Raw genomic sequence first — 27465 nt, 5'->3', positions numbered from 1 at the left:
TTGGCCAAACCAATCAACCTCTTTGAAACTCAGGGTGTTTTGCCAGCATAATGGGAGTAACGTCTATCGCATAGGCCTGTTGAGAGACTGACATGAGATATCATCTGGCGCCCAATAAGCTTTTACTAAATATTCATTTTCTCAGAATTTAACACATTTAGTGATTGATTGGGTATCTGTCGGTATTCGTGGAGACGTGTGCTATCTCAGCAGGGTCAGTGCTGCTAACCTGAGTTATTTTCACTCCTCCCTTCTTTCAGAGGCCCTGCCCCTTCTGGAAAACCTAACCATTTCCGACATTAATCCCTACGGGTTCACAGTTTCCTGGATGGCATCGAAGAATGCCTTTGACAGCTTCCTAGTAACGGTGGTGGATTCTGGGAAGCTGCTGGACCCCCAGGAATTCACACTTTCAGGAACCCAGAGGAAGCTGGAGCTTAGAGGCCTCATAACTGGCATTGGCTATGAGGTTATGGTCTCTGGCTTCACCCAAGGGCACCAAACCAAGCCCTTGAGGGCTGAGATTGTTACAGGTATTTGGATTCAAGTGAGCCATTTTCTCACCTCCTTGGTTCTCTTCCGTGTAATCCATCTACCACATCACCATGGTTTTAACATCCTTGTCCATTTTCTCTATGTAACCCATAGATGTGGCCTGCTCTTTTGTGTTTCCCCCCACACTCTCCCTTGCCTTGTGTCTCTACTGAGCACTCCTCTTCTCCCACTCCAGAAATGAGAAGGTCGAAATGTTTGCCACTTGGCATCCCAAATCTTTCAGACCATGTCTTGTCCATAGTTGTTGTGTGCTTACTCCACATCATTCTCTTCCGTGTACATCCTGACTGGTCCTCAGCTATGTTTCAGCCTTCTCAAAAGAAATATACCAATGAGTATATTTCAGAAACTTATTTTTTACAACATTTGCCATCTCAACATCTCAACTGTGGATCTTGATAAACTTACCAGGTGGGCTCATTATTGGAAACCCAACTGCAAACTTATTATGTTGGTCAATACTAATGTCATAGAGATTCTTTGACACAGACTAAATCCATAATTTTCTCAAGACTAATAATAATTCCTTCAGACATAAAGCATTAACAACTTTAACAGTTAAAAATCTGTGTTTCCCAAAGTCTTTCCAGATTTTACTAGTTCCGTAGGATATCCAAAGGTCCTGCTTGGTGAAGAAGTTCCATGTTCAAATAAGTTTGGAAACATAGTTTGATAGGATCCTTGACAAAAGGCTTTACAGAATATCCCAATGTGCATGTGTCTCTCCTGAGAGGGACTTACCCAGGCAGTATTTCCCAAACTTATTTGACACCAGATACCTTTTAAGGAAGAAGAACAAACAGGAATAGTTTGCTCTGAGTACACTTTGGGAAACTCAGCTCTAAATTCACCTTGACAATGAGTTTTGTCTAGTGAAGGCAAGCCAAGATCATATACCTTGAGTCCAAAGTATGGAGCATAAGAGGTTCCAAGCCTCAGTTCTACCCTCTGGACTCAACAAAGTCAAGAGTAGGAGCCTTCTTGAGTACAACAGTTCCAAGAAAAATGCAAGAAGACCGTAACATTTGTAACATTTTAAAAGCCATTTTGCTCAGGATCAAGGGAAATATAATCAGCAGTATCATCATGGGCAACTCTACAGATCGTTAATACTGGTTTATTTGTCTTTTCAAAAAGAAAAGAAAAAGGTCTCACAGAGGATGGGCACTCAGCCATTGGAAGACAGCAAATGTAAACAAGTTACTGGCTTTGAACTTTGTTTAATAATGCATGGGAGGGGCCAAAGCGGAGTCCAGATGTGGATTTATAGAATTGCTTTTAGACAAAACTCACATATGCAAGCATCCACTTGGCTTGTATTGGATGTGTGAATTCCATCTTTCCCTTCTCCTGGACCTACTTGTTTATGTTGAATGATTTTATTTTCGGGATCTCAGGACACTTCTGTCCTTGAGAGCCAGGGCCACTGCATACTGATAACCCCCCCTGCAGAAGAAGACTGCACGGGCTGGGAAATGATGTTCTCTCTCCTCCTCCCACCATGTTCTCCTCCTCTAGAAGCCGAGCCAGAGGTGGACAACCTTCTGGTTTCAGATGCCACCCCAGATGGTTTCCGTCTGTCCTGGACAGCTGATGAAGGGGTCTTCGACAATTTTGTTCTCAAAATCAGAGATACCAAAAAGCAGTCTGAGCCACTGGAAATAACCCTACTTGCCCCCGAACGAACCAGGGACATAACTGGTCTCAGAGAGGCCACTGAGTATGAAATTGAACTCTATGGAATAAGCAGTGGAAAGCGATCCCAACCAGTCCGAGCCCTAGCAACCACAGGTACTGTACATAAACAGGAGAGAACCAAGAAAAGTCGTTGACTCGGGGGTCTTCTCTCACAGGGCTGGGAAATTGCAAGAGCTTTGAATGCAGCCAAGCTCTTTCAATTATAGACAGTGTGAGTGTGGATAATTTGGCTGAGTCTTTATGCCAGAGGACCCTGATGCCATTTATTTAATGGAGTTGTGAGGATTGAATGAGATAATTCATGGCAAGCCCATAGCAGAGGATCTGGTGCATAGCAAGGGCTTGGCAAATAAAAACTATTTAGAGTTGCATTATTTTCATTAATACATGATCATCATTACAGTTAGTGCAATTTTTAAATTCCAAAGACACTTCTTTCGGCCTATTATCTTATCTTTTTTTTTTTTTAATGCAAAAGTACCTCTGGGCAAATGTTTGACGTTACAGTGTGCAGGGGATAATGGAGAAGTGGCACCTCCACCTAGAAAGATGAATATTTATCAGCTGCTACGTGTGAATAATCAGTACCATGCTCAGGAAGGATCGAAGGAGGGGGCTGGAAAGGTCAAGGGCTGCTCTTCATAAAGCTCATGATTTTATACGATAGACATTCATAACTCTAAAAAGCACTGGAGGGGGAAGTGCAAACCCTTTTCCATATGAGTTGTTTCAAGGAGAAAAAAAAATTGATTGGTAATAGGACTCTTTAGAGGCAAAGACCTCTAACAGGTGTGGTGAATTCCTTCCTGAAACTAAGGGACAAGGAGAAACACAGCATTCCCTAGAGACAGACTGCTTCAAAGAGAAATCAGAAGAAAGAATCAAAGGTACAGGGAGAGGTAAAAGGGATTAAGAAAGGGTGTAGCCCAGCCTCCTCCGCTCGTGCAGGAAGAAGCTGAGGTCAGGTCCACAAAGATGTGATTTGCCTCCTGTCGCACGGCCAGGTTTGGTATAGAACCCAAATGTGGTTATTTTAATACTTATTTTAATACTATTAAAAGTAAGCAGGCTGGATGACAGATAACCAGTGAATGTACATATTTGCCGTCTCTGACGGGCATAGAGCACGTTAGCCAAAACCTTCTCTTTGTGCAGAGATGGGTATATTATCATATCAAGTTGCAGGACACTGAGCTCAGAGAAGCTACCTACAGAAACCGTAATCAGTGTCTGTGGGCGTGGAGGAAACGCTGAAGTGCAGAGGGCAGTCCAGTCAGAGGAAAAACCCTGTTTCTTATTAACTTGGACACCCTACCCCTGGGATGCGGGTCCTTGTCTCCTCCTCCCTGTGGCTGCCCATAAAACAACTTCAGATCACAGACGGAGCCTGATTTTGACCTTGGTTTATAAACACTGCCTTTCAAAGTTTACTTCTGATTACTGATTTTGTTTTGCCAATCTTTTTTGCCAGAGGCCCTGCAGTTCTAAAGCAAAAAAAACAATGAATAATCAAGAACCTTTTTTTTTTTTTTGTAAAAACAGAAAGAAAGGAAGGAAGGAAGAAAGAAAGAAAGAAAGAAAAAAGAAGGGAAAGAAAAGAAAGAAAGACCCTGCTCTTTCAGCCTTTTCTTTGATTTCTTGTTTTGGGGCTTTGTATTTCACAGCCAGAGAGAAGCAAGAGTGTGTGTGTGTGCGCGTGCGCACTTGCAGGTGCATGTATGTGCACATGCGTGTGCACACGTGTGCCTGCACCCCTTGCTCAGGTACTTGGAGAGGACAGGACAGGTGACTCCATTAGACAGCATATGTCTAATTCCACCGTCACCTCGTCAGTCTTATAAAGTTTCCCTCTTGTTTTTCCAACCTTCCTCCTCTTTCCTTCCCTGCACAGTTGTAAACCCTTCTCTGAGATGTTCTGTTCCTCTTTATCCTCATAAAAGCTGCTGCAGGGTCTCCTTCACTCCCTGAACACAGGCTGCCTGCCCTGAGGTGCCCAGGGCAGAGAGGCCAGTTAAGGGCAGTGCACCTGGTTGGTCTGGAGCCTCTGGGTAGACCTCTGGGAGTCCACGAGCTTTGTTCTACCAGCTGAGCAGCCTTGGGCAATTCTCCTTTCCTCTCTGAGCCTCAGTCCCCTCATCTGGCAAGTAGAATTTAACTCAGAATTCAGCCATGAGGTTTAAATAAGATAATGAATGTCAAGTACTTTGTTTCCTTGCCCATTGTAACAATATTAATTGTTACTATGTTTGGGTGTAAATTTTATTTTTTAATGGGCCACTCAGTTCAAAACTCAAAAATTAAAAAAAGACATATAGCAAAGTCTCTATTCAACTCTCTCCCTGCTCCCTAGTTGCTCTGTATACAGGTAGTCAATATTACCAGTTTCTTGTCTGTACGAATAGACAAAATTAGACTTACATCTATACTCTTTTTAAATTTTTTTTGCGGAGAGCACTCTTCCACACTCTGGTATATGTGTGTTTCTCGCTTATTAGATCTGAGAGATAATCCCATATGCCTTATTTACTTCACCAGTCCCCTACTGATGGATACTTAGGTTGATCCCTGTTTTTGCAATGGCTCCTCTTCCCTTCTGTGGTCTGAGCCACTTCCCAATAGTCATGGTCCCTCTTTGGAAAGCTCAGAGTTGCCAGGAGCATCTTTTGCCTCTGGGGAGCTAAACGCCAATGTGCCTCTGTGCACCAAATGGAGGGGCCCCGGAATAGACAGAAAATAGTTAAAAATCCAACCACAGAGAATGATGACTTTGTCTTTCTCTTCTGGAGTTTATAGTGCTTAGTGAGGAGCCTGAAAAGCTTCCTTAACCTGTCCCCGTCACCGCCCCCAGACGCACAGCCTTGGTACTCCCTTCCACCCCGGAGGCCAGTGGGGGTAGTCCGTGCCCCTTCTCCCAACTCCCATAAGGTGCCCCCCTCCCATCCCACCGGTCCTTTCCCAGCCAGACAACCTCGCAACTCCCCTGCCCAGTTCCAGTTCAGAATGCACTTGAAACCACACACCACCTAGTTGCAATGGCATTGTGTCCGGGGGCCTGACTCTGCAGGTCTGCAGAGACCTTGCTTGGCAGTCTTCCCTTCTATATGAACCAGGCCCTTTATGCTCAGTGCCTCTGGCTCCGACTCCCATGAGGCATAAAGACAGTAACCACCATTTATAAAGCATGCGCTCCATGCCACGTGAGCAGGGCCACTGACACCCTTTTATCTCCGTCAGTCACCATGACACAGCCAGACCAAGGGAGCGCCGCATTCAGCCCCATTTCACAGATGTGGAAACTGAGACCTAAGGGGGTAAGGTGTTTTTAGTTAGGAAAGCCAGAATGGAATCCAAACCCAGGTCAGTCTAACCCCAAAATCCTTGCTCTTAAACCATACTGGCTCCAGTAGCTGTCCCTGGAGCCTCATACGGGACCTGGGACATATGAAGTATTCAATGAAAACGTTGAAGGGAGAATACATTTTTTAAAATGACTGTCCGTGGCCATATAATTAAAGCCATGGACATTGGCTCCAGATTTGGGGTGGCAACTTTTTATGCAAATTGCAGATCGAAGCCCTCTTCAACCTCCTTGGGAGTTTTTAGCAAATCCAAATGTTTCCCTAATGGAGGTTTTATTGAAAACCAAGTGTCCACTTGGGAAAAGAGATAGAGGCATCGCCTTGCTTGTGTCTCTCAACTTTTCAATAGTATGATTTAGTTGCTGTGTGAGGCTCTATCTTCAGGTTCCCATTGACCATCTCCTGTACTGTGGAGCTAGAGACTTATGGGCACTATATTTATGGCAGAAGGAGATACGCTAAAATAATAAATAGCCTTCCACATGGAGGAAGGCCTATCATCCAAAAATAGCACAGCACTGAGCCTGGACTCCCATCACTACTGGGCCATTCCGTCAGGTTATTATGCATAGCTTTTTCCCTGCTGCCATTCTGATCAAGCATGGCCCTCAGGTGCGCATGATGTATGACGCTACTAATTCTTATGGCTTCTAAGACAGGGCAGATAATATTGCTGTTTTGTAGATGAGAAAACCTGGCATCTAGAGAAAAAAGCTGTGGCCACAAAGATACATCTAAAATGTGCTGAGGTCTGCAGTCAGAGTGAAGGGCAGCGTGGACCAGGCTAGCCACGGGAGAGCCACAGTACCTGCATTTACACACCTCACTGGGTTTTATTTTCAGCCAACCTTATCTAGCCCTTTCCCGGGAGTTACTGCAAAATCCAGGGTAGCCCATGGGAAAAAGAGTTCTATGGGGAAGGAAATAAAGAGAGAACAATCACGTTTACTGAATTCTTACTATCTGCCAGATTCTGTTAAGGGTTTTACACCCACTAGCTCTGCTAATCCTGAAAATATTCCTGTAGGTGGGCATCACTTTTCCCACCGGGGCTCACAGAAGTGAAGGCATCTTCCAGGCTCCAGAGCCCTTGTGGTTTCCAAAGTTCGGTTCTAAGGAGAGGGCAGAACCCCCGTCAGCCACAGAGTCTGACTACCAGGAGGAAAGGCTACAGGAGAAAGCCAAAAGAGGAGAGAAACAGAAATGGAGAGGGGGAAAAACATCTCCCCCCAAGTGGGCTGTGGGTTTTAAAACTTAATGATCAGCGTGGGTTGGAGAGGGAAAAGATGAGAAATGAGCTCCCTGGAGACCTGAAAATTCTTTCCTGATGTCTCTGGTTAAACATGGTCAGCTGAAGAGGGCAAAGAGAGAAGCCAAAAAATACACAGAGAAAAGCCAACGGAACCTGGGTTTGGGGGGATGGTATTTATGTAGCAGGAACTGTCCCATGGGCATGGTTCTCCCTGCAGGTAGACCCAGTGCACAGGACGTGTTCATTTTTCTTGCTCTCCCGGCTCTGGACCTCCATCCAGTTCTGGGAATGGGTTCGTCGAGGTCAGTTTCCATGTCAGTGTCATTTCCAGGATCCCTCGGCTGGGCTGGCTCTGCTGCCCCGTCCTGGGCCCAGAAAGGTCACACCACAACAATATGCCTTGGAGAACCAAGCCTCAGTTTCCTCCTCTATAAAATGGCTACCACACTTTCTTCTCAGGGGTTTCTAAATGAGGATTAATCCTTATCAGTTACAAAGAACCGTACAATGGTCAAGTCTTGGTATCATTTAATAAAAGGAACTAGAAAGCAAAGGTTTGGAAAAAATGCTAAAACTGAAAAATTATAGGATGGCATATTCCAAGCTGTGAAACCACCAGCCTCACTTCCTCAGATACCAGCTGTGGTGTTAACATTCTACTTGAGTGAAACCTAATGGCAGCTCCATGGCCCTGGGCCCTGTACCTGATTGCGAGAACAATCGTCTCTATCAAGTCACAACTTGACCACAGATCACCACATTCTCCATCCTAAAGGCTTGGCTCAGACACGAACTCTAGAAGCTGAGTTTTCCTAGATAAGGAATCCAGGAAAAATCATTGATGAGCAAGATAGTTGACTATTTCTGGGTTTCTCCTGTGCTTTCTCCTTGACAGCCATGGGCTCTCCAAAGGAGATCAGTTTCTCAGACATCACTGAGGATTCGGCCACTGTCAGCTGGATGGCGCCCTCTGCCCAGGTGGAGAACTTCCGGATTACCTACGTGCCCATTGCAGGAGGTAGGGCCCTGGAAGGAGGGGTTGGAAGGAGCAGCCTGGAGGGTTTGAGTGGGGTAGTGAGGAGACTCTGATAACTCCCATCCTCCCAAATATGACCAAAGAAAATTACTTCCTTCTGTTGGAGACCATATCTGTAGGTTTCATTTGTAAAGTGCTGTAAGATCCTTGGAAGAACTGCCTTGCGAAGGGTCATTTTATGAAGACCCTCTTCCAGCCTTGAAACCCTCGACTCCTATAAGAAATGGACCCCAGTGTTGTTTTCACACAATGGCAGAGACTCTAAATACACTGGTCCTTTTCTCTTTGAGCACACTCATCTGAAAAGCTGAGCCTGACCTGGATGTATGTGAGGTTTTATCCTTTGGTCCTCAAATCTGTCTGTCTCAGTAGAGATGGGGAGTTGTGACTTTGCTAGTAGAAGTGGGAGTTCTAGTTCAATGCACAAGGGCCACAACAAAGACCGTGGTGGGGGCAGGGGGGATGCACCGTCAGATCTGCTTAACCCAAACCTAAGACAATGGGTTAAATAGACCAGATATACATTACATAGTGAGCTTTTCATATTCTTTGTGGGAAAAATAAATAAATAAAAACATGCCAGCTCTCTACCGAACGGAAACTTGCCATTTTTAGCACATTGTGACTTCATGTTTCTTCCCCTCCTGGCTTGGTTTTTGGCATCTGCACGGATGGAAAAAAAGCATTATACAAAAAGTAAGACCTCTTCTCTTATGCCAGAGGATAGGAGCAAATGAGAGGAAGTCAAGAAAATGGTACTGGATCAAGATATAATTTCATTTCCAAATCGGATACACCCATTCTTGGGGCAACAGTAAGTTTCAGTGAGGTTCACCATTCCCGATCTTGCTTTTGCCATGTTCCAGGGACACCGTCAGTGGTAACTGTGGATGGAACCAAGACTCAGACCAGGCTGCTGAGGCTCTTACCTGGAGCAGAGTACCTTGTCAGCGTCATCGCCATGAAGGGCTTCGAGGAAAGCGAACCAGTCTCAGGCTCGTTCAGCACAGGTGTTTTTCTCACCTTCCGCATTATTGCTCATGACTCAGCAACTGGAAAAAATTTCTTTTATTTGGGAAATCCTAGTGGAAAATGGACTGAATTTGGAGCACCAGAGACCTCATTTCTGGCCCGTCCCTGGCCTGTTATAGGCAGGAACCCTTGATTTCATCCTTAACTGCCCTGGGCCTTCATTTCTTGGGTTAGTGTGGAAGAAAGAACACACGTTTGGGAGTCATACTGCCCTGTCTACCACTTCTAGATACATGAGCTGTCAGTTAATTTCTTTAGGATCTAGTTTCCTTCTCTGTAAAATGGGTACAATTCTGCTTTCTTTGCAGGGTGCCATAAGAATCACATGACATGATTTATGTAAAACATCTGTAAGTGGAAATGACTGTGCACGTTAATCCACCTCCTTCCCTCCCTGCCTATAGAGGAAACCCTCTGTAATGGTGATAGCTATTCCAGGCACTGTCCCTAAACCCTTTGCATTTAAACCATGCAAATGCCTACATCATTCCCATTTTACAGAGGAAACAACTGAGATCCAGGGAAATGAAATACCTTGGCCAAGGCCACCTAACTAGTAAAGTAAATGCTGAAGCAAATTTGAACTTAGGTCAGTCTCACTCCAAACCCTGTGTTCTTCTAAAATAGAGGATTGTTTTCCTATTATAACCTGATTTGTACAGCATACTGTAAGGAGGGGGAAATAATGAACTGCATTGACGGAGAATGAAGTGGAAAATTTCTCTTCAGGCAGCCATGTCTCTGAACAATTTATCCTTTGATAGGCGAGCAATTATCCAGTCTAATCCATTAAGGGATCCAAAAAATGGGCCTCATAGGAAATTTTAAAAATATCCTAATAGTCGAAAAAAGTTGATTATATGCAATTATAACATCCCATCTGAACCCAGAGTCCTGTCCGCCCTGCCACACAGGCCCTTATTTCCCCCATAGAAACCTTTCATTCATGGACTTTCCGGTTGCAAATGCTGGATGCACTCCCTCCCAAGGCCCATTGTCCTGGGCATTTAAAGGAGATTCTGTACAGACAGCCTGAAGCAGGAAGGAGCTTGGAGTTGACCATGTGGGCTCCCAAAAGTACTCTGCCTCCTTCTGCTTCTCTGGGCCGTCATCACATCTCTTGGGGCTCAGGAGCCTCATCTTTGAAATGAGCTGATGACAGCTGACCTCCAGCCTCCCAGGGCCGTTGTCCTAGAGTAATTGAGTCATAAATGCAAATGCAAGAGGATAATAGTCCTCTTTAGGTTAGTTTCTGAGAAAGGGCTGCTGGGTCATCACAGGGGTCGGTTAAACGGGCCAGCGCCCTTTGTCAGTACAAGTCACTTGGCAATCATATTGAAGACTCCAGTAACGTTAATAGTCATGTTACTAATAGCAGCCACCGTGAGTGAGCGCTGCCCCAGCACATCTCACACACGCAAGGTCTCGTTCATCCTTCTAGCAGCCGCCCTCTGACACCTGAAGAAATGAGGTTTGGAGAAGGGCACACAGACGCTAGGCAGAGAAGCCACGATAGAACCGGGGCCCGCCAGCCTCTGGGGCCTGGCTCCGTGTTGCCCACCAGCCCCCTAACTGGAGCTATCGTTCAAAGCCCAGAAGAGCCTCGGGCAGCCTTGACTCTGGGAGGCTCCCTGTTTTTGTAAGTTCTTTCCCTGGGAACAGTGATGAACTATAATGATAACCCTCATCATACATTCAGCCCTTTCCAGTTTATATAGCTCCTTTCCACCTATACTATCATGTGAGCATCAGAATAACCCTGAGGATAAAGCCAGGCAGAATGAGGATCTCCATTGTACAAGTGGGGAAACAGAGACCCAAGAGAAGCCAGCGAGGGAAGAAACCATGACTCAAAGCCAGGGCGCCCTGGCTCCAGACTCAGGACGTGAACTGTGTGCGCACCAGGCGCCATGTCCCGACACCAGGAGTCCAGGGGCAGTGAGAGAGCCGAGCAGCTGTGGGCTGGTGTCTGACCCCACCACTGCCTATCTCTTCAATATATCATCATCTTTCTTTGCAGCTCTGGATGGCCCATCTGGCCTGGTGACAGCCAACATCAGCGACACAGAAGCCTTGGCCATGTGGCAGCCAGCCATTGCCCCCGTGGATAGTTATGTCATCTCCTACACAGGGGAGAAAGGTAAGGCCATGTCTAAGACCCTCCCCACCAGGAGGAGTGTCTGTCCTGCTGTTCCCTCCTCCCTGTCACGTTTGGACCAGGAAAGCAAAAATACACGGGAAGCTTGGAAAGGCCAGTGATGTTCTTGAGGCTCTCAGAAGAGACTAATGGGCTGAAGCCGCGGCTGCGTACGTCGGTGTGGAGGGCCTGGCCAGAGGGGGGCAAGGGAAGCCTCACCCATCCTCCTCTGCTTGTTGACAAGTGAAGAGCATCAATGTTGTGGTTATACCAAGGAAGGCCGGTAGGCCATTTAAAGGAAAACAAAGGGCACATTTCCAGCCCGCATGCGTTTCCCTAGCCTGTCCCCCCCTCTCCTGCTAGTCTCCCTGCCTGTCACCGTGAGCCTCCCTCTCTAGGCAGCAGCTCCCATCTCTTACAAAGAATGAGTTCAAAATCTAGAGTCTTAAACAGGCTATTTCAGGAGGCACTGGGGAGGCTGGGCCTCTTAGAGGCTACAGAGGAGTTAACAGATGCAATTGAGAAATCAGAAATTATTTCTCCTTGTCCTTGCAGACATCTGTGCTGATTAATATACTTATTTAGCCGACTAAACACTTGTTTGGGGCACCAACACATCACGGCCACCAAAACGTAAGATCAAATACAAGTAAGAGAGAGGAGAAAGAGATTGTTTTTCAGTGAATGAATTCATGCTTTTGTAATGAGCTACCCTAGAAAAAGACTTTACTATCTGAATCCCAAAGCACGTGTAAGTTTCCTATTTTATGGTTTAGGATTGTTTTACTTGCAGTGACAACATGAAGGGATGCCATAACCTGTGCCTGGGGCCTCTGAAAATCTGCATTCCCCCCCCTGGACCACTACCTAAGAGAGTTCTTTATGAGCATAGAGCAAGTTGGAGAGTGAGGGAAGAGAGATTTCAGGGTTTATTCTTTTTACTCCTCTATTCATTCATCTCTTCAGTTCTTAAATATTCCCCATGAGCGAACTCCTCCGAGTCAGGGAAGCTGGTGATGTTGTATCTACAGTAAACCAGAGCATAGTTCACAGGGATTATGGGATTAGTAGATGCAGACCTAGAAAGGGGCCTGGTCCAGGAGATGGGGTCTCATGGATGATAAACAGGATGATCAACTGATCCCAGGATACCCAGGACTTTCCCAATTCCAGCACTGAAAGTCCCACACCCTGGGAAATCTCTCAGTCCCTGGCCAGCCAAGGTGGTCGGTCACCTGTGATCAGGAAATAAACACACGCACCTGGCGCCATGTTCTGGTTTCCACCACTGGACTTGACCCAGTGGGTCTGCGAGGCACTAACCAGGCTCTAGAGCGTCTGCAGCTGCCCAGTTTTTGTGGTTCTCCAGCCTCGTGATTTAACAACATTTGTCAGATTATAAAAGGACATGAGAGTAAGTGAAAAAGAGGGGAAAGCAAGTAACGAGACACATTAAATCTGGGCAGCCCGAGGCTTGGAGACGTTAGCTGCAGCTCTCGTTCCTGCACCTCCACTGCAAAGCTCCCCCCGGCCAGCACCATGTGGAAACACCTCCTGACCCCCAGGCCCCCTTCCTCCTGATTTGGTGCCTGGAAAAATCCAGTCTCCATATGATAAATCCTTTGTGTATGAGGTGAGTGCTCAAGAGAGAGAACAGGGTGTGAGTCATTTCAGAAATCAGACCTGCTTTTCTACAGGGTCACTGAAAGTTTGTGCTAGAAGTAGGTGTGTGCGCCGTGTGCCAAGCGTGCTGACGGCTCACACGGGGAGTGGTCACCGCTCGGTGTGTTTCATGTTTAGTGCCAGAAATTACACGCACAGTGTCCGGGAACACGGTGGAGTACGCTCTGACCGACCTCGAGCCTGCCACGGAGTACACGCTGAGGATCTTTGCAGAGAAAGGGCCCCAGAAGAGCTCAGTCATCACTACCAAGTTCACAACAGGTATGAAGACGCCAGGAGCTGGAAGACGCCCACCCACGGCCTCCATCTTAAACTCCAACCCCTTCTTTCTCAAGTCAGGTCCTTGCAATGTGATGACATCAACATCAGCTAAATTCACCAGTGCCCACTCAATCGGGACCTTAAGAAACACACCATTTCCTTTTGAACTGAAATGACCTTGTTCTCCCCCGGACTAAGAAACGGTTTTAAGAGGAGGGCTTTTTTAAAGTGGAAAACCGGTCCCTATTGGCCCTCAACCCAGTATTTAATGATCCCTGTTCTAGGCAGGGAAATATTTTTAAGAGAAGGATTTTTCAGGCACGTTTTCCTAAATGTCCGTTGGGTTTTTATACATTGAGATCTTTTTACAAACTGTAGCAGGCAGGGAAAGAGAAGAAGCATCCTCTCAGTAGGGATGAATGCCAATATCAGCATTTATCTATCCACTTATTGAGGAGCAAGAGAGGTTGGGAATTATGTTCACAGCTGTGTCTTTCTTCCCAAATCCACCCAAGGCCAATCAAGAGTGTGTTGGGCTCGGGAAAATCTGGCCCTTGGGATGAAACGAACCACAGAGAATTCTGTCTTTGGAGATCGCATGATTCAACCCCCTCATCTACGGGGTGGGGAAGGTTCTGCCCAAGGTCATATAGGTCAATGGTAGGGAAAGGACTTGAAGCCAGGCTTCCTGATAACCCAGCCAAGGGAGTTTTGTCCTAGAGTTGCTGACACATTTGCTAACAAATGACTTATCTTCTGCAGACCTTGATTCTCCAAGAGACTTGACTGCTACTGAGGTTCAGTCAGAAACTGCCCTCCTCACCTGGAGACCCCCCCGGGCATCTGTCACCGGCTACCTATTGGTGTATGAATCCATCGATGGTACAGTCAAGGTATCTTGAAGTATATAAACTCCCCGCTACTGTTTGAAACATGTACATGATCCTCAGCGGAGAGAAGAATCACCCCGGGGCTGTTTCTCCATCTCAGTGCAGCTAGAAAGCTGAAAATAAAAAAAAATTAACAGGGACGGGATGCCATGCCAGACCTTCTGAATCATATGCTCCAGCCTCCCTGTCTCATTTTAACCAGACTCCAGTTTTGATTGCCCGCCAAGGTCAAGAACCACTGCTCACAAGATTTGAGGACATTTTAGGAGCTGGATGCTGGTCTTTTAATGTTTTATTGAGCAAAAGCCAGAGGCTTCTTGAGCATCTTTGCCATATATACAATCTCGCAGATGGCATCATTCCATTATATATTGAAACATACATCACCACGCTCCTAAGACAACAACTGTTAATGCTATTTACAGCAATTGTTACTGATATTCTCTACCCATGAACATCTTTTCTTTTACTTTCCAATTCAAAATAACTTTAACCCTTCCTTTCACACAAGTGAACTTGATCTCTAAACTTTATTTTCTGAACTTGTTATTGAACTTTTTATTTTGGTCATCACACTCTACATTTCTAAGATCTTTTCCTTATTCCCTGCTCATCCATCTTTCTCTAGCGTATTGTTTGTATTCCGCTTCTTCTCTTTATCTCTAAGATGGATGATATTTTATTCTACAACCTGCATAGTGTCTCTTCCAAGTTCCTTTTTTTTTTTCCTTTCTTTCTGTTTCACTGCTATTGTTTGGTTTGGGTCTTTATCTTTCATGTTGGAGACTTCCGCCCAATGTCCGATGGTCCTTTTGTACTTGAGCCAAGAATGAAACAGCTTATTGGGAGTTCCGATGGCAGACACAGGGCTTGTCAACTAATGAGGCTCACCGTAGAGTAAGCAAGTGCCCAGCAATTTTGTTGGGGGACTCACAAGTAGCAGTTCTGTAAGCCTTTTCTCTTGAGCTAATCCACCTCCCTAGAGGGTCCTCCAACCCCTTCAAACCAAGCTGCCAGGACCATAGCCCGAGGAAGAGCCTGGGCCCCCGCTGTGTACACACCTTCCCTTCTGTTTCCAGTGTAGCTCCACGGAGCCTGGTGGATTTGAATCCAGAGTCTTCTCTCTGGCTCAGTGTCTCCAGAGAGTACACCTCAGCCTTTCATCTGGACTGGGAAGGACAGTCATCCAGACTTGGTGTGGGGGTGGGGGGGATGGGAGAGCTTGGAATCTGTTCCTTATTTAAGCTGTTAAACAAACTTTTGTTCAGCCATGTCCCACACTGGCCTTCAAAGGCATCTTTGTTTTTGTACACATCCCATTCCTGAACTTGCTAGGCCCTGCAGCATTCATCAACCAGCTTCAGGATGGCCCCACCCACTCAGCCAACTATCCCCAGCCTGCCCCCTCACTTGTCACCCCACCGCATCCCTTTCCATCCATCAGGATTCTGTGGACATTGCATGCCTCTGTCTGTCTCGTCTGTCATCTGCTTCATCCTCATGGACTTGTGCTTCCTATCCCTTCACTCTCATTGCAGGGGGTTTCAGAAGAAAGTAGAGCTAAACTGGCATGTCTAATCCGCCATGTTTAACTAGAAGTGGACACACATTTCTAGTTACTCCCGTGGCCCTTCTTTGAGTTGGCATAACAACGAACTAACTCACTGTATGCATGGAGGCAAGTCCTTTACTTTCTCTGGGTGTCGTGTTCCCATCTGTAAAATGAGTGCATTGGACTCACCAGCCTTACAAGTTGCTTCCCAGCAGGCATTCTAGGACTGAGTTTACCTGAGTCCTGAGCCTCATTTCAGTCTACCCCGATTACCTAGAAAAGGACTTTGCACAGCAGCCTAGAGAGCTGAGCGGTAATTGTATCCCCAAGTAAGTCAACGAACCCAGCTTTATACCTGATCCTTCCCCAGGGACCAGACCTGGGGGCAACATAAAGGTCACCAGGTCACCGATGTCAGCCTACTGACTTACCTTCCTGCATGTCCAGTCCCCAACTGTGTATGTTTCACTCAAGAAAATAACCTGATGTAGGAGGAGAGAGTCCTGGACAGGATGTGGGGAGATAGGAGGTAGGACCAACCTCTGCCACCAACACATTATGGAGTGAGAGTGAGTCCCTCAGCTTTTCTGGAAGTCAGCCCCCCACCCCTCATGGGAAGCATCAGGATAACCTCACCTGCCCAGCGTGAGGATGCGAGAGAGCATTGCAGGGGCCTCCACCCTGACTCACTATTGCCCACAGCTTGTCGGCCGTGTTTGCAGGCAGCAGGCACCGCTGGGTTGGGTTTGCTAGCAGTGTAGGTTGAATTCCAATCCCAGACACCCAGGTCATCTGCTAAAAGGTGAATTTGCAGGCATGGGAAGCTAGAAAGAGGATTTGGAAAGGAGGAAGACCTCCTGGAAGCTGGAACTAATGTTCTCTGGACAGTAACACCGTGAGCAGTCACAAACTACGGGGGGGGGTGAGAGGAAGTCTGGCCGCAGAGGCGCACGCACGCCTCTCCTGGACATCTCTGTTCTAGAAAGAGATAAGCCGGGTCAGCTCAGGCTTCCACTGTGCCTGCTGAGCTACTGCAGTCATCCCCTGACTCAAGAGATCCCCACACTGACTGCATCCGAATCATTCGGGGAGCTTCTTTGATATGCACCTGGCAGAGCCCCACTTCTGGCTCTTACGATGCCGCCAGTCTGGGATGGCGCCCAGGCGTTGTATTATCTTAAAGCTTCCCAGAGGCCTGTGAAAAAGAGCCATATTAGGGACCGCTGATATAACTGGTCTGAAAACCTAAACCTTTTGTCCTTTGTGTGGTTCCTCTTGCTACCATGTTAAGCTGGGTTCACTTCATTCACTTGTTCAAAAACCTTTTGGGAGTCCGCATTCCTTATTATGATAAACTTCAGATTCCATAGCTTGGCACTTAAGGCCCTTTGTAATCTGGTCTTTGCCTACTTCTTCCACCACTCCAGCGCCACCCAAAACCAAGTGTGGTTCAGGTAGGTCATTACCTCCTCCTCTGCCCCTTCTGGCCTCAGTGCCTTTTTTATGCTGCACTCCCCCCATCTCTGATGTCCCAGAAATGAGCATGGAGCCTGACATAGAGTGAGGCTCAGTGGATTCTTTTGAATGAAGAAATGAATGGATGGGTGAATGAATGAATGTGTCATCTGTACCCTGAGGATTTGGGTGGCAAAAAAACTGTAACATTCTTTCTTCTGCCCTTAGGAAGTCATTCTGGGTCCAGAAACCACCTCCTATAGCCTGGCGGAGCTGAGCCCCTCCACCCACTACACGGCCAAGATCCAGGCATTGAATGGGCCCCTGAGGAGCAAGCTGATCCAGACAGTCTTTACCACAAGTAAGGGGCTCAGAGTGCAGCGGGGCCTTGAGATCAAACTTTGTGAGACAAGACGGACCCTCCACTTCTCTGACCATGACTGAATTTTTCCCTCAAATCTCTTAAAATGATCAGTGCCTGCCACTCTCTGAGAGCCCGAGGAATGTGGGTGCAGGAGGTTAAGGGCCTCGTGGTGAAAGGGAAGGAGGACCAGTAGTGAGACCTCTGGATGCAAGCCCCATCTCCACCACTTGCTCTGGGTGATTTAGGAAAGTTACTGCCACTCTGCAAGCCTCAGTTTCTTCATCTATACAGTGGGACTCACAGTAGCCCTTCCTCACAAGGACCCTGTGCAGTGTCTGAACTCCTAGCCCCAGTGTGTGGCCCATGGGCCGGGCTCATTGGAAGCCGGGTCCTGTTAACAAAGCCTGTCCGTAGTCGAAATCAAAACCAGTCCTCCCACCGAGCTGGCAGGATCATCGGGCCCCATTTTCTGCGGGGGAAGCAGAGGCTCCCAGAGACTCAGTGACTCCAGGCTCTAGCACGAGTGAGAGGCAGATCTGGGCTCAGGGGTTCCGGGCCCTGGGAAGCGCCCTGCGCCCTGCCACTGGGTGTTGTCCGCAGATGGCCAACGTGTGAGGCCTTTCTCTGGTGAACTAAGAGGACGCACGCATTCCTGAGGAAGGGAGGAGTGGGCCTCTGGAAAGCCCTGAGCGCAGGATATCCGGTGTGCATCCCCGGCCGCCTCCTGCCCTTTGCGTCTGGCTCCAGTCACTGCACACTCTCCAGTCACTCTCCCTGCTGAGGGAGCTGCAGAAGCCAAAGCCCTTTGCCAGACCTCACAGCTGGTGCTGGGAGCACAGACACATGAGTGTGCCCTAAAGAAGCTCCCAGACCAGGGCCGGGACATAAACAAGGGCACAGCTCATGACGCAGCCTCAGGTGAAGGGGGTCAGGTCAGAACCACCAGCTCCCTGTCCCACCTGCTCAGCACAGCCCCAAGACCGTCCATTTCTGTCAAGTTTTACATTGTTTTTACATCACATTAGCGCACTTGGAGATTCTCCAGGCGTTCTGTTGGGTCCCTCTAAGACTCCCAGGCTCAGAGCAGTTAAATGACTTCTCCAGTGTCCCGAGGCAAGGGAGTGCAAAGTCAAGACTAGAATTCTTGTCTTTGGCTCCCAAATCCTCTGAAGAAGTCAGGACGCATGGTTTTTAGATGCCCCGTCGAGTGCCCTGATCCACAGCGAGCCACCGACTGGTGCTAGAGACCCAGCCATCCTGCCAGTACCTGGGTCTTCAGCAGGTGCTGCCTGGCTGCTCAAGGTAGATCAAGGTCAGCCTGATACTCGCTCCTCACAGTGGCTCAGCTCTCCTCCCGCCGATATCATTGGCGACTTCCATGAGTATAAGAGACTGAGCTGGGTGCCTTAGATCCATAACCTCAAAAGTCTCATCGCACCCCTGCGAAATAGGCTTTACCCCCATCTTGCACACAAGAGAACAGAGCTGCGGAGAGGTTAAGTTGCTTGCTCATAGGCATGCAGCCAGTACGCAGTGGAGCTGCAATCTGAAAGCTCCTACCAATGTTCCTCCTCGAAGAGGGCCACTCTTCCTTCTGATCCCGCAGGTGGACTCCTGTACCCATTCCCCAGGGACTGCTCCCAAGCAATGCTGAATGGAGACACGACCTCTGGCCTCTACACCATTTACCTGAATGGTGATAAGGCCCAGGCTCTGGAAGTCTTCTGCGACATGACCTCTGATGGGGGTGGATGGATCGTGAGTATTGGGAGCTCTCAGGCCTGGGGCCTGGGGGCAGAGGGCGCAGCCGGGGCTGCACTCACACACCATTGTCTGGAGGTTTTGCAAGATAGTGCCTGTCATCCAGAGACGCTCAGGAACCATCTCTGAAACAAAGGAATGAGGAGGAAGCCGGGGATAAAAACCAGGAGAAAATAATTTTCTTGTAATTTATCTGATCTGATCCTCAAACAGCTCTGTGATGCATAAAAATGATGGTGGTCGTGGAGCCCATTATGTGGATTAATTAGCATTTGCTATCTACCACGCACTGTGCTAAGAGTTTTATGTGAATTATTTCAATCCCAATACTGTTTGAGCTGGGTAGTATTTTTTTTTTAAATTAATAAACCTTTTTTTTTTTTTTTTTGAGAGAAAGAGCAAGAGCAGGCAGGAGGGCAGAGGGAGAGGGAGAAGCAGACTCCCTGCTGAGCAAGGAGCCCGATGCGGGGCTTGATCCCAGGACCCTGGGATCATGACCTGAGCCGAAGGCAGACGCTTAACCGACTATGCCACCCAGGCGCCCCATAAACTTTATTTTTTAGAGCAGTTTTAGGTTCACAGCCAAAGTGAGCATAAAGTGCAGAGAGTGCCCACATACTCCCTGTCCCACGTGCATGGCCTCTCCCCCTATCAACATCCTACATCACGTGGTGCATTTAGAACAAGTGATGAGCCGACCTTGACACATCATAATCACCCAAAGCTGGGTGGTATTTTTAATCCCTATTTTTTAGGTGGAGGTGGCCTGCCCAGAGATACACAGCAAATTAGTGATGGACAGAGCTGGGGACTGGTGCTTTTCCCACAGTTCTGATGTTCTTCCTCTCAGAAAGATGCCTTCTCTTTCTTCCGATAGCTGAAGTGTGCCCTGATTCATTGGTTATGTTCCAGGTGTTCCTGAGACGCAAGAATGGACGTGAGGATTTCTATCGCAACTGGAAAGCCTATGCTGCTGGGTTTGGGGACCACAGAGAAGAATTCTGGCTTGGTAATGCAGCCCTGACTGTGTGTGTCCCAAGTGCCCATATCTGCCCTCCTTGTTCCTAACCCACAGCAACCTGTGGGAGAGAAGGCCTAGGAGGAAACAGTAGCTCTGGTAGTAGACATGGAATATCAACTCTTCCATAGAAAAGACTTTAAAGTCCCTAGGTCATTAAAAATAAAAATCTGGTTCAGAGAGAGCCCGCAACCAGACCTGAAGAATGAGCCTAGCCTGAAGTCATTCACTGAACCACTTACAGACTCATCCTCACTGATACTATTAACTATTTCCGTCCTGGGCTCCAGGTGCTGAGATGGGCCTTATAGCCATAACCTTGAGCCCGCCAGCACCTATGGAAGGTAGAAAATTCCCTCCTTACACGTGGGAAAAGAGGAATGAAGTCACGTGCTCACAAGAATCTAGCCAATAAGCAGTAGAGCTGCCACTTGAAATCTCCCCAAGCAACACCACAAAGCCATCATCCATCCATCCATCCGTCCGTCCGTCGGTCCATATGTCCGTCCATCCATGTAGCTCCTACTTTCCCACAGTCTCCCTGCAGGGGTCACTATTCCGCGCTCCAATGCCTACACTGGGGAATGTCCACCCCGTTAGCGTCCACTGCCTCTCTCCTGCAAGGAGCTTTGGAGGTTAAAAGTGCTTTCTCCACCTTACCTCCTTTGAGCTTCACAATGCCCTAGGAGGTGGGCAGGGCAAAGATGTCGCCCTGATTTTACCTGAGGCTCAGAAACGTCCTATATTTCGCCTGGTGTTGTGCCAACGAGAGCGCAAACGGCCAGACGCGGTCTATGCGAGGCGAGCCTCTTTATAGAGCCCAGCCGCTGCTCCCGCAGGGTGGATGCGGTAGAAGCATCGCCCTCAGTCACTTGTGCTGCTTCTTTAACCCTCGCCTGTCCTCCACAGGGCTGGACAACCTGCACAAAATCACAGCCCAAGGGCAGTACGAGCTGCGGGTGGACCTGCGCGACCACGGGATGACCGCGTACGCCGTCTACGACAAGTTCAGCGTGGGGGACGCCAAGACCCGCTACAAGCTGAAGGTGGAGGGTTACAGCGGGACCGCAGGTAGGGGGCAGCCACACTCCCCGCCTCCGAAACCACAAAAGCGTTCCTTGGGTTTTTAGCTCATTCCTCCCTCATTCCTTCCTTCTCGAATCCATCCGCTTATCAGATCAACAAATATCTGAATCCTTATTAGGTACTAATCCAGAGCTGCAACTGGGCAGAGGGGGGTAGATATTTTGGTCACCAAAACACAGAGTAGGGTTGGGAATCAGAACAATACGTCTTTTTCTTACCCATTTTTAGATATCAACTTTAGATGGATAAAGTCTCTTGGGAGCCCAAAGACTCACCTAATCCAGTGCATCTAAATTATTTATTCGAATTTTTTGTGTACATATGACCCCCGGGGATCTTGTTAATGGGCTGGTGCAGACACACCAAGATTCTGCATTTCTTACGGGTTCCCTGGAGATGCCACTGTTGGGGATGCTGCTGGTCTGTGGACCACACTTTGAGTAGCAGGCAATCCACTCCATCCCCCAACTGCTTGCATCTTTTCAAAGACATCCCTGCCACGTGGTCATCCAGCCACAGCCCACAGACCCCCATGACCAGAAGCTCACTACCTGCCAAGTGGCCCTTCCGGTCCTTGTCTGATACATGACCTAGCTCAGATCCAGATCTTGCAGATGTCATTGCCTTGAAATGACCTCTGTGTGCTTTTCCGGCTCCACATTAGAGGAGAAATTAATAAGGAAGCCACACGCATTTAGGCCTATGAGGGAGCATCTCCTTTTGGCGGATATTCCGCAAGTGTTACCCCCTTCCAGTTCTCACGGACACTGTTCCACTGTTGCTATAACACAGATGAGGAAACTGAGACCCAGAAAACCTGGGTGATTTGCCTGAGGTGGACCCAGGGGGCAGGCTTGGTGGCAGACAGGTGTGCTTGGTAACGAGGAGGGGCCAGGTCTGACAGTACGACCACCCCTCCCTGCTTTGGGGTGGCGTCCAGTTATGTCTATGAAAACAGAAAAGACAGAAGCTATGGTACATTCCCAGCCTCTCTGAGCCCCGAGAGGAAACATCCATAATAGGGAGAGCCTCCAGAGAAAGATTGGCCATCTAAGCAGAGACCAGGCTCTTTGGAGATCAGTGTGGCTGTGGCGAAGAGAGAGAACCAGGGGCCAACATTGTTTTCATTCTTGCGTCCCTCAAAGAATTCTGACATTTTATTACCTGGCAATAAATATCTGTTTGAGTGAAGTGGCTTCAGGCAAGAAGGTTTTTGTTACCGGGGGCGGGGGTTGGGGGGGGATCCGGGGGGAGTCACTGAGCAGCGGGAATGCGGCCTCCACCGCCTCTCTGCACTGATTTCCAAAGCCCCCTTACTAAGGTGACCCTGGTAGAGCTGCATCCTCTGGTGGCAGCCAGCTCTCCACAGGAGGGCATCTTGTTTCATCCATCCCTACCTGCTCTTGGTCACTTCCTCGTTAAAAAGGCATCTGAGACCCTTTGTACCTTGCTTCAAAATATCAGTCCTGCCTTTCCGTCTCTGTGCTCCGTTATGTAAAGGAATGTAAAAAAAAAAATGATAAAAGTAACAACAATCACAGCTATTATATAGCATACCCCTCTACCTTCATATCCATTGATTGTCCCAACAGCACACTGAGGTGGATGGGATCAATGTGCTAGTTCCATTTTCTAGAATAGAACAGCTGAGGCTCAGCAAGAGGCCTGACGTGGGCCAGGTCACACTAGGGAGTGTGAAAGCTGGACCCTCAAAGCCACCCACAAGCCTCTTTCTACCACATTGTACCGTTTACAGCAAAGAAGAGCCCTCGGGGGCGGGGGGAGCTCTCATGACCACTCCAGTCCTGTGTTTGATACTAATCCTGGGTCCAGGGTTCAAGGGCAGCCCACCCTCCAGGATCTTTCAGTCGCCACCCCAGTTCTGTCCTTCCGAGCCCACGAGGAAACCGCCCCCCCCACACTGGGACTCCTCAGATCCATTATCTCCTCTCCGCAGGTGACTCCATGGCTTACCACAACGGCAGATCCTTCTCCACCTTCGACAAGGACACGGACTCAGCCATCACCAACTGCGCCCTATCCTACAAGGGGGCTTTCTGGTATAAGAACTGTCACCGTGTCAACCTGATGGGGAGGTACGGGGACAACAACCACAGTCAGGTGAGCCAAGTGCGAGGGTCGGGGGCAGGGCTCAGGAAACCGGTCGCGGGTGACAGGCGGGCACCCCAGCCCGTCGGTCCTGGCTGAGACTAGGGGACAGCAGCCTCCGGGACCTGGTGTCACATCTGTTCCCAGCAAGGAGGAACCTCGGGGACACTGCAGGTCAGGTGAAATCCTCGAGACAGCACATGCTAACCCGTGAATGTCCCAGGGAGACCACTGGTCAGGTGGATTCCAAACACAGAAAGCTCTCCTCAGACAGAGCCTTTGTCTGAACTCCAGAAGGAAAGCAGATTCAAGTGGAGGCGTTTAGGTGACGCAGGGATGTAAGTGGGGTGTCTTATAATGTTGCCCCCAGGACGCTTTCACTCTAGCATTACTGTACCACCTTTCTTTCCTCGTCCCCTGCCACCAGAGTGACACAAAGTCCTTCTGGAAAACAAACAAACAAAAACAAAAACTCATGCCCAAAAGGAAACTTCTTTTTCCATCCCCCTCCCCTCCAATGTGGGCTGATGTGAAAGGCCACGAAGCAGTTATGGGAGCCCGTCCGTGCTCCAGCTTTGCTCCGGCAGCCTTGTGGACTCGGTGATGTCACTTTCCCTCTCCAGCCTCCGTCCCCAGCATAGAACAAGGAGGGCTTGCGTCCCCCTGGGTGCCTCTGTCCGAGGGAGGACGGGGGGCAGAGGAAGGCAGTGCGGGGACCAAGTACTTCACCAGCACTGAGTAGTTACAGACACATTTGCCCATGGGGTGAGCCAGCCATTCTCACACCCCACCTGCCCGTCAGTCAGAGACTGCCTGCTATCGGTGCCCGCTGAACAATTAGAATCCTATAAAGTAAATCCTCATTTTACCAGCTATTAACTCCTGCATGTCCCCTCACAGCCCCACGCTGCTTGACGAGAAGAGGGGTCAGAGTGAGGTGGTGGCCTCCTAGGAGCTCTTGCAGAAGTGGACCCCCCTCGAGGCCCTGGTGGGGCAAAGGGCCTTGTCGGTTTCGACGGCAGACTCTACCATCTGTAGACTCTGTGGGAGAGTCAACGGCAGACTCTACCATCTGTAGACTCTGTGGGAGAGTCACACAGGGAATTAGGGGCCCCAGACCCAAATATAATCTTTTCTTGAGAAAAAAAAAAATCGTTTCCCTGTTGGAGATGAGGGAAGTTGTATTTGCTTCGCACCTACTATGTGCCCAGCACTATGATCACCCCTTTACAAACTCATTTAATCCTCATAGCATCCTTTCAAGGTTGGCACCGTCAGACCCTGAAGGGTGGGGGGGGGTGGAAGATGGTGAAACTGAGGCCCAAAAAGGTTTGATGACTGGTTCAAGACCATTTATATCTCAAGTAAGAGCCTTAAGATTGAATCCTGTATGTCAGGTTGTAAGATTGGTGTTCCGCCTGTGTTCCTCCTGCCATTCCGCACAAACCCTTATTAAAACACTCCACAGGAATCCTGGGAATTAGAGACTCCCCTGCATCTAGCTAGTCAGTTCTGGAACCTCCAATCATGACCTGAATTCCTTCAGCACCTGTTCCTACTGATGGCAAGTTTCACTAGCCACCGTATTGTTTCATGACGGCAGCTCAAAGCTCAATGCAAGTGTAGGTGGCTTCTGACTGAAATTTAAAAAATCGAGTCAGGTTCAGCCAGCTCCTTTCCAAGTTCTCACTACACAGAGCAACAGACAGATAGGCAAGAGACAGCTGTGAGCTACCAAATGGTCAGGTTCAAACAGATCTCCCTTTGTTCCCGACGACCAAGCAGTGGTCAGTGAGCACCTCGCCTAGTGGGAACCTATCTGAGGTCTTCTTTTTTTCACAGGGCGTTAACTGGTTCCATTGGAAGGGCCACGAATATTCCATCCAGTTTGCTGAGATGAAGTTGAGACCCAGCAACTTCCGAAATCTCGAAGGCAGGCGCAAGCGGGCATAAATTCCAGGAACGACTAACTGGGTGGGAGAGGAGTAGGGCCCAGAGGAAGAAGCAAATTTTACCAAAGTCTCAGTACAAACCCATCCAACCATCAAGCCACACCCGGGCATTTGGCAGGAGCTAAAGCTGACCGTGGATCATCGGGGCGATGGCAGGAGCGCTGGCCCCACCTACTCTGCAAGTACGTCCTACGCACCAAAGACAACAGTCTCCACAGGTGTCTGCTTGTTGTTTGAATCAGCAAACATCTTCCAGTGATGGTGTCATGGTGGTTGTCCTTCTCTTGGGTGGCTCTGGGAATGGGAGAGGGGTAGGCTGTACAGTGGTAGTTTGTGTTAGAACCAGCTGTATTTTACACAAAGCTGTATGAGTATCATTATTTTTGTTCGCAATGATTCGGTGTGCATCATGGGAGGCCGTCCCCCGCCCCTTTTTTTACATTTCATGCAACAAAAACCAGAAAAGCAATACTGTTTCGATTTTAAGAATACGATTAATATTATTAATATAATAATAATGATGATGAAAACTAAGAATTTTTAAAGAGATCTTCCTTTCCAAAACACATCTGGACAGTACCTGATTGTATGTTGTTGTTGTTTTTTTTTTTAATAAAAGCACAAGTACTTTTAAATTCGGCTGTTGTTTTTGCCTTTCATTGCCGAGCCTGAATTCCACCGAAGGCAACGTATCTGAACAGAGGGAGAAATGCTGGAAAGGAACGGAAAGGAACAGTGAGGAGGAAGGGAAGAAGGAGGGGGCGTACACGCTGGGAGAGAAGAAAGAACTTCTTTGAACAAGGCTGAACGAGGCTGGGAGAAATTTACCACTTGAGATTCAGCTTCTTGCTCATTATTTTTAAGACTAAGAGTGTGTGGTTTCAAAGATGCTTTTATACCCATCTTCTAGAAATTCCATGATATAGATGAGAAGACAGTTGTTATCCAGCAAGGATTGACATGCCCAGAGGCAGACTACCTGAGTTCAGATCTTGGCTCCACCATCCCCTTATTCCCTAATCTCTCTGTGCCTCAGTTTCCCAATCAATAAAGTGGGGATACTCGCACTTCTTAACTGCATAGCATTTCTGCAGAAAAAATAAATATCATCTAGATAAGGCCCTTAACATGGCTCCTGGTGTAGAGTAAGTGCCAATAAGTGTTAGCTGTCTCTACGATCGCTTTATATATGACAGACTGGGGTTCACAGAAGTGCAATGACTTGCCCGCAGGCTACCCACCCAATTAATCATAGAACTAGGATTTCAACTCCAGTCTCTGGCCCGAGTATTCTTGCTCTCCCTCGGGACCCTGATGAAAATCCCTCCTTCCCTGAGGAAATGTGTGCGGTGAGTTGCAGAATGATGGAGTGTGGGGAAGTCCTGCTGGATCCTTCCTACAACCCCAAGATCTTAGAGCTAGAAAGAATGTCTGTTAGGAAGATCTCCCCCTCCCCCACTCAGAGCCCCCCTGTCACGTCCCCCAGCCTCGGCCTGAATGCATCTAGTGGTGGAGGGAACTCACTGCCCAGCACAGCAGATCTGCTCGTACTCGGCAAATATCGAGTTAGAACCACACGTTACACATTTGTCTTTGAAAACAGGGTGGGTTGGGGGTGGGGGGAGAGCAATTCCCAGTTAATTCTCTAGGGGATTTTCAGCAAAGGGACTTATTTAATGAAAATGTTTGGGCTGATAGGCCTCATTCAAATGGAATGTGATAGCTCAGACATGAGGATGAGAAGAATTTACGACTCGGGCCAGATCCTTCGCTGCTGAGTTTATCTTGCTTTAGTAAATGCTGTCACGTCATATACACAGTTGGCTGTTCCAGATCATAAGACTCACCCTCTGCAACTCCGCCATAGCAAACTCGCCTTGCTGTGTAAACCTGAGCAGACGGGCTCCTGCAACAACCAAGCCTCAAGTGAGAGGCTTAACCCGCTGCTGACGGTTCCCCTGGGAGGCCCTGCGCCCCGCTGCTGTCCCCTCCCCGCAAATGCAGTCATAATGAAGTGGGTGAGGTTCTTCCCAGAAGCCACACCAGAATCAAATTCCCCATCAAACAGGAGCCCTTAACCCAGGGCGCTGGGAAGGTTGCAGATGCCCCCATGTGGGGATGGGCAGCCAGAAGGGCCCGAGCCAAGACGCTCAATGCTGCCCCCATCCTGGTCAAGGCATGAGCTCACAGTCCTCAAAGGAGTCCTTCAGTCGCTGGCTCTGGCTTTGTTCAAGCAACTTCCTCCCTCCTGAAAGGGCTCCTGGA

At 48.3% G+C, this 27465-nt stretch overlaps 1 protein-coding gene across 1 annotated transcript in view; it reads left to right on the top strand.

Annotated features, from left to right (window-relative positions):
- Positions 1 to 25832, top strand: part of TNC (tenascin C) — a 63952-nt gene extending 38120 nt beyond the window's left edge. Inside the window, exons 15-27 of the mRNA XM_021691170.2 lie at positions 261 to 533; positions 2074 to 2346; positions 7760 to 7882; positions 8767 to 8910; positions 10953 to 11072; positions 12870 to 13013; positions 13776 to 13906; positions 17139 to 17271; positions 18881 to 19032; positions 19948 to 20044; positions 20963 to 21124; positions 23097 to 23260; positions 25091 to 25832. Of these exons, the coding sequence (XP_021546845.1) occupies positions 261 to 533; positions 2074 to 2346; positions 7760 to 7882; positions 8767 to 8910; positions 10953 to 11072; positions 12870 to 13013; positions 13776 to 13906; positions 17139 to 17271; positions 18881 to 19032; positions 19948 to 20044; positions 20963 to 21124; positions 23097 to 23260; positions 25091 to 25201 (2027 nt within the window). The 3' untranslated portion in view covers positions 25202 to 25832. The remainder of the gene's footprint in view (positions 1 to 260; positions 534 to 2073; positions 2347 to 7759; positions 7883 to 8766; positions 8911 to 10952; positions 11073 to 12869; positions 13014 to 13775; positions 13907 to 17138; positions 17272 to 18880; positions 19033 to 19947; positions 20045 to 20962; positions 21125 to 23096; positions 23261 to 25090) is intronic.
- The last annotated feature ends 1633 nt before the right edge of the window (positions 25833 to 27465 follow it).

Source organism: Neomonachus schauinslandi, chromosome 13, assembly GCF_002201575.2.
Source record: "Neomonachus schauinslandi chromosome 13, ASM220157v2, whole genome shotgun sequence".
NCBI classification, from domain to species: domain Eukaryota; kingdom Metazoa; phylum Chordata; class Mammalia; order Carnivora; family Phocidae; genus Neomonachus; species Neomonachus schauinslandi.
The sequence above is the reverse complement of the archived record's forward strand: the minus strand, read 5'-3'. Positions and strand labels throughout refer to the sequence as shown.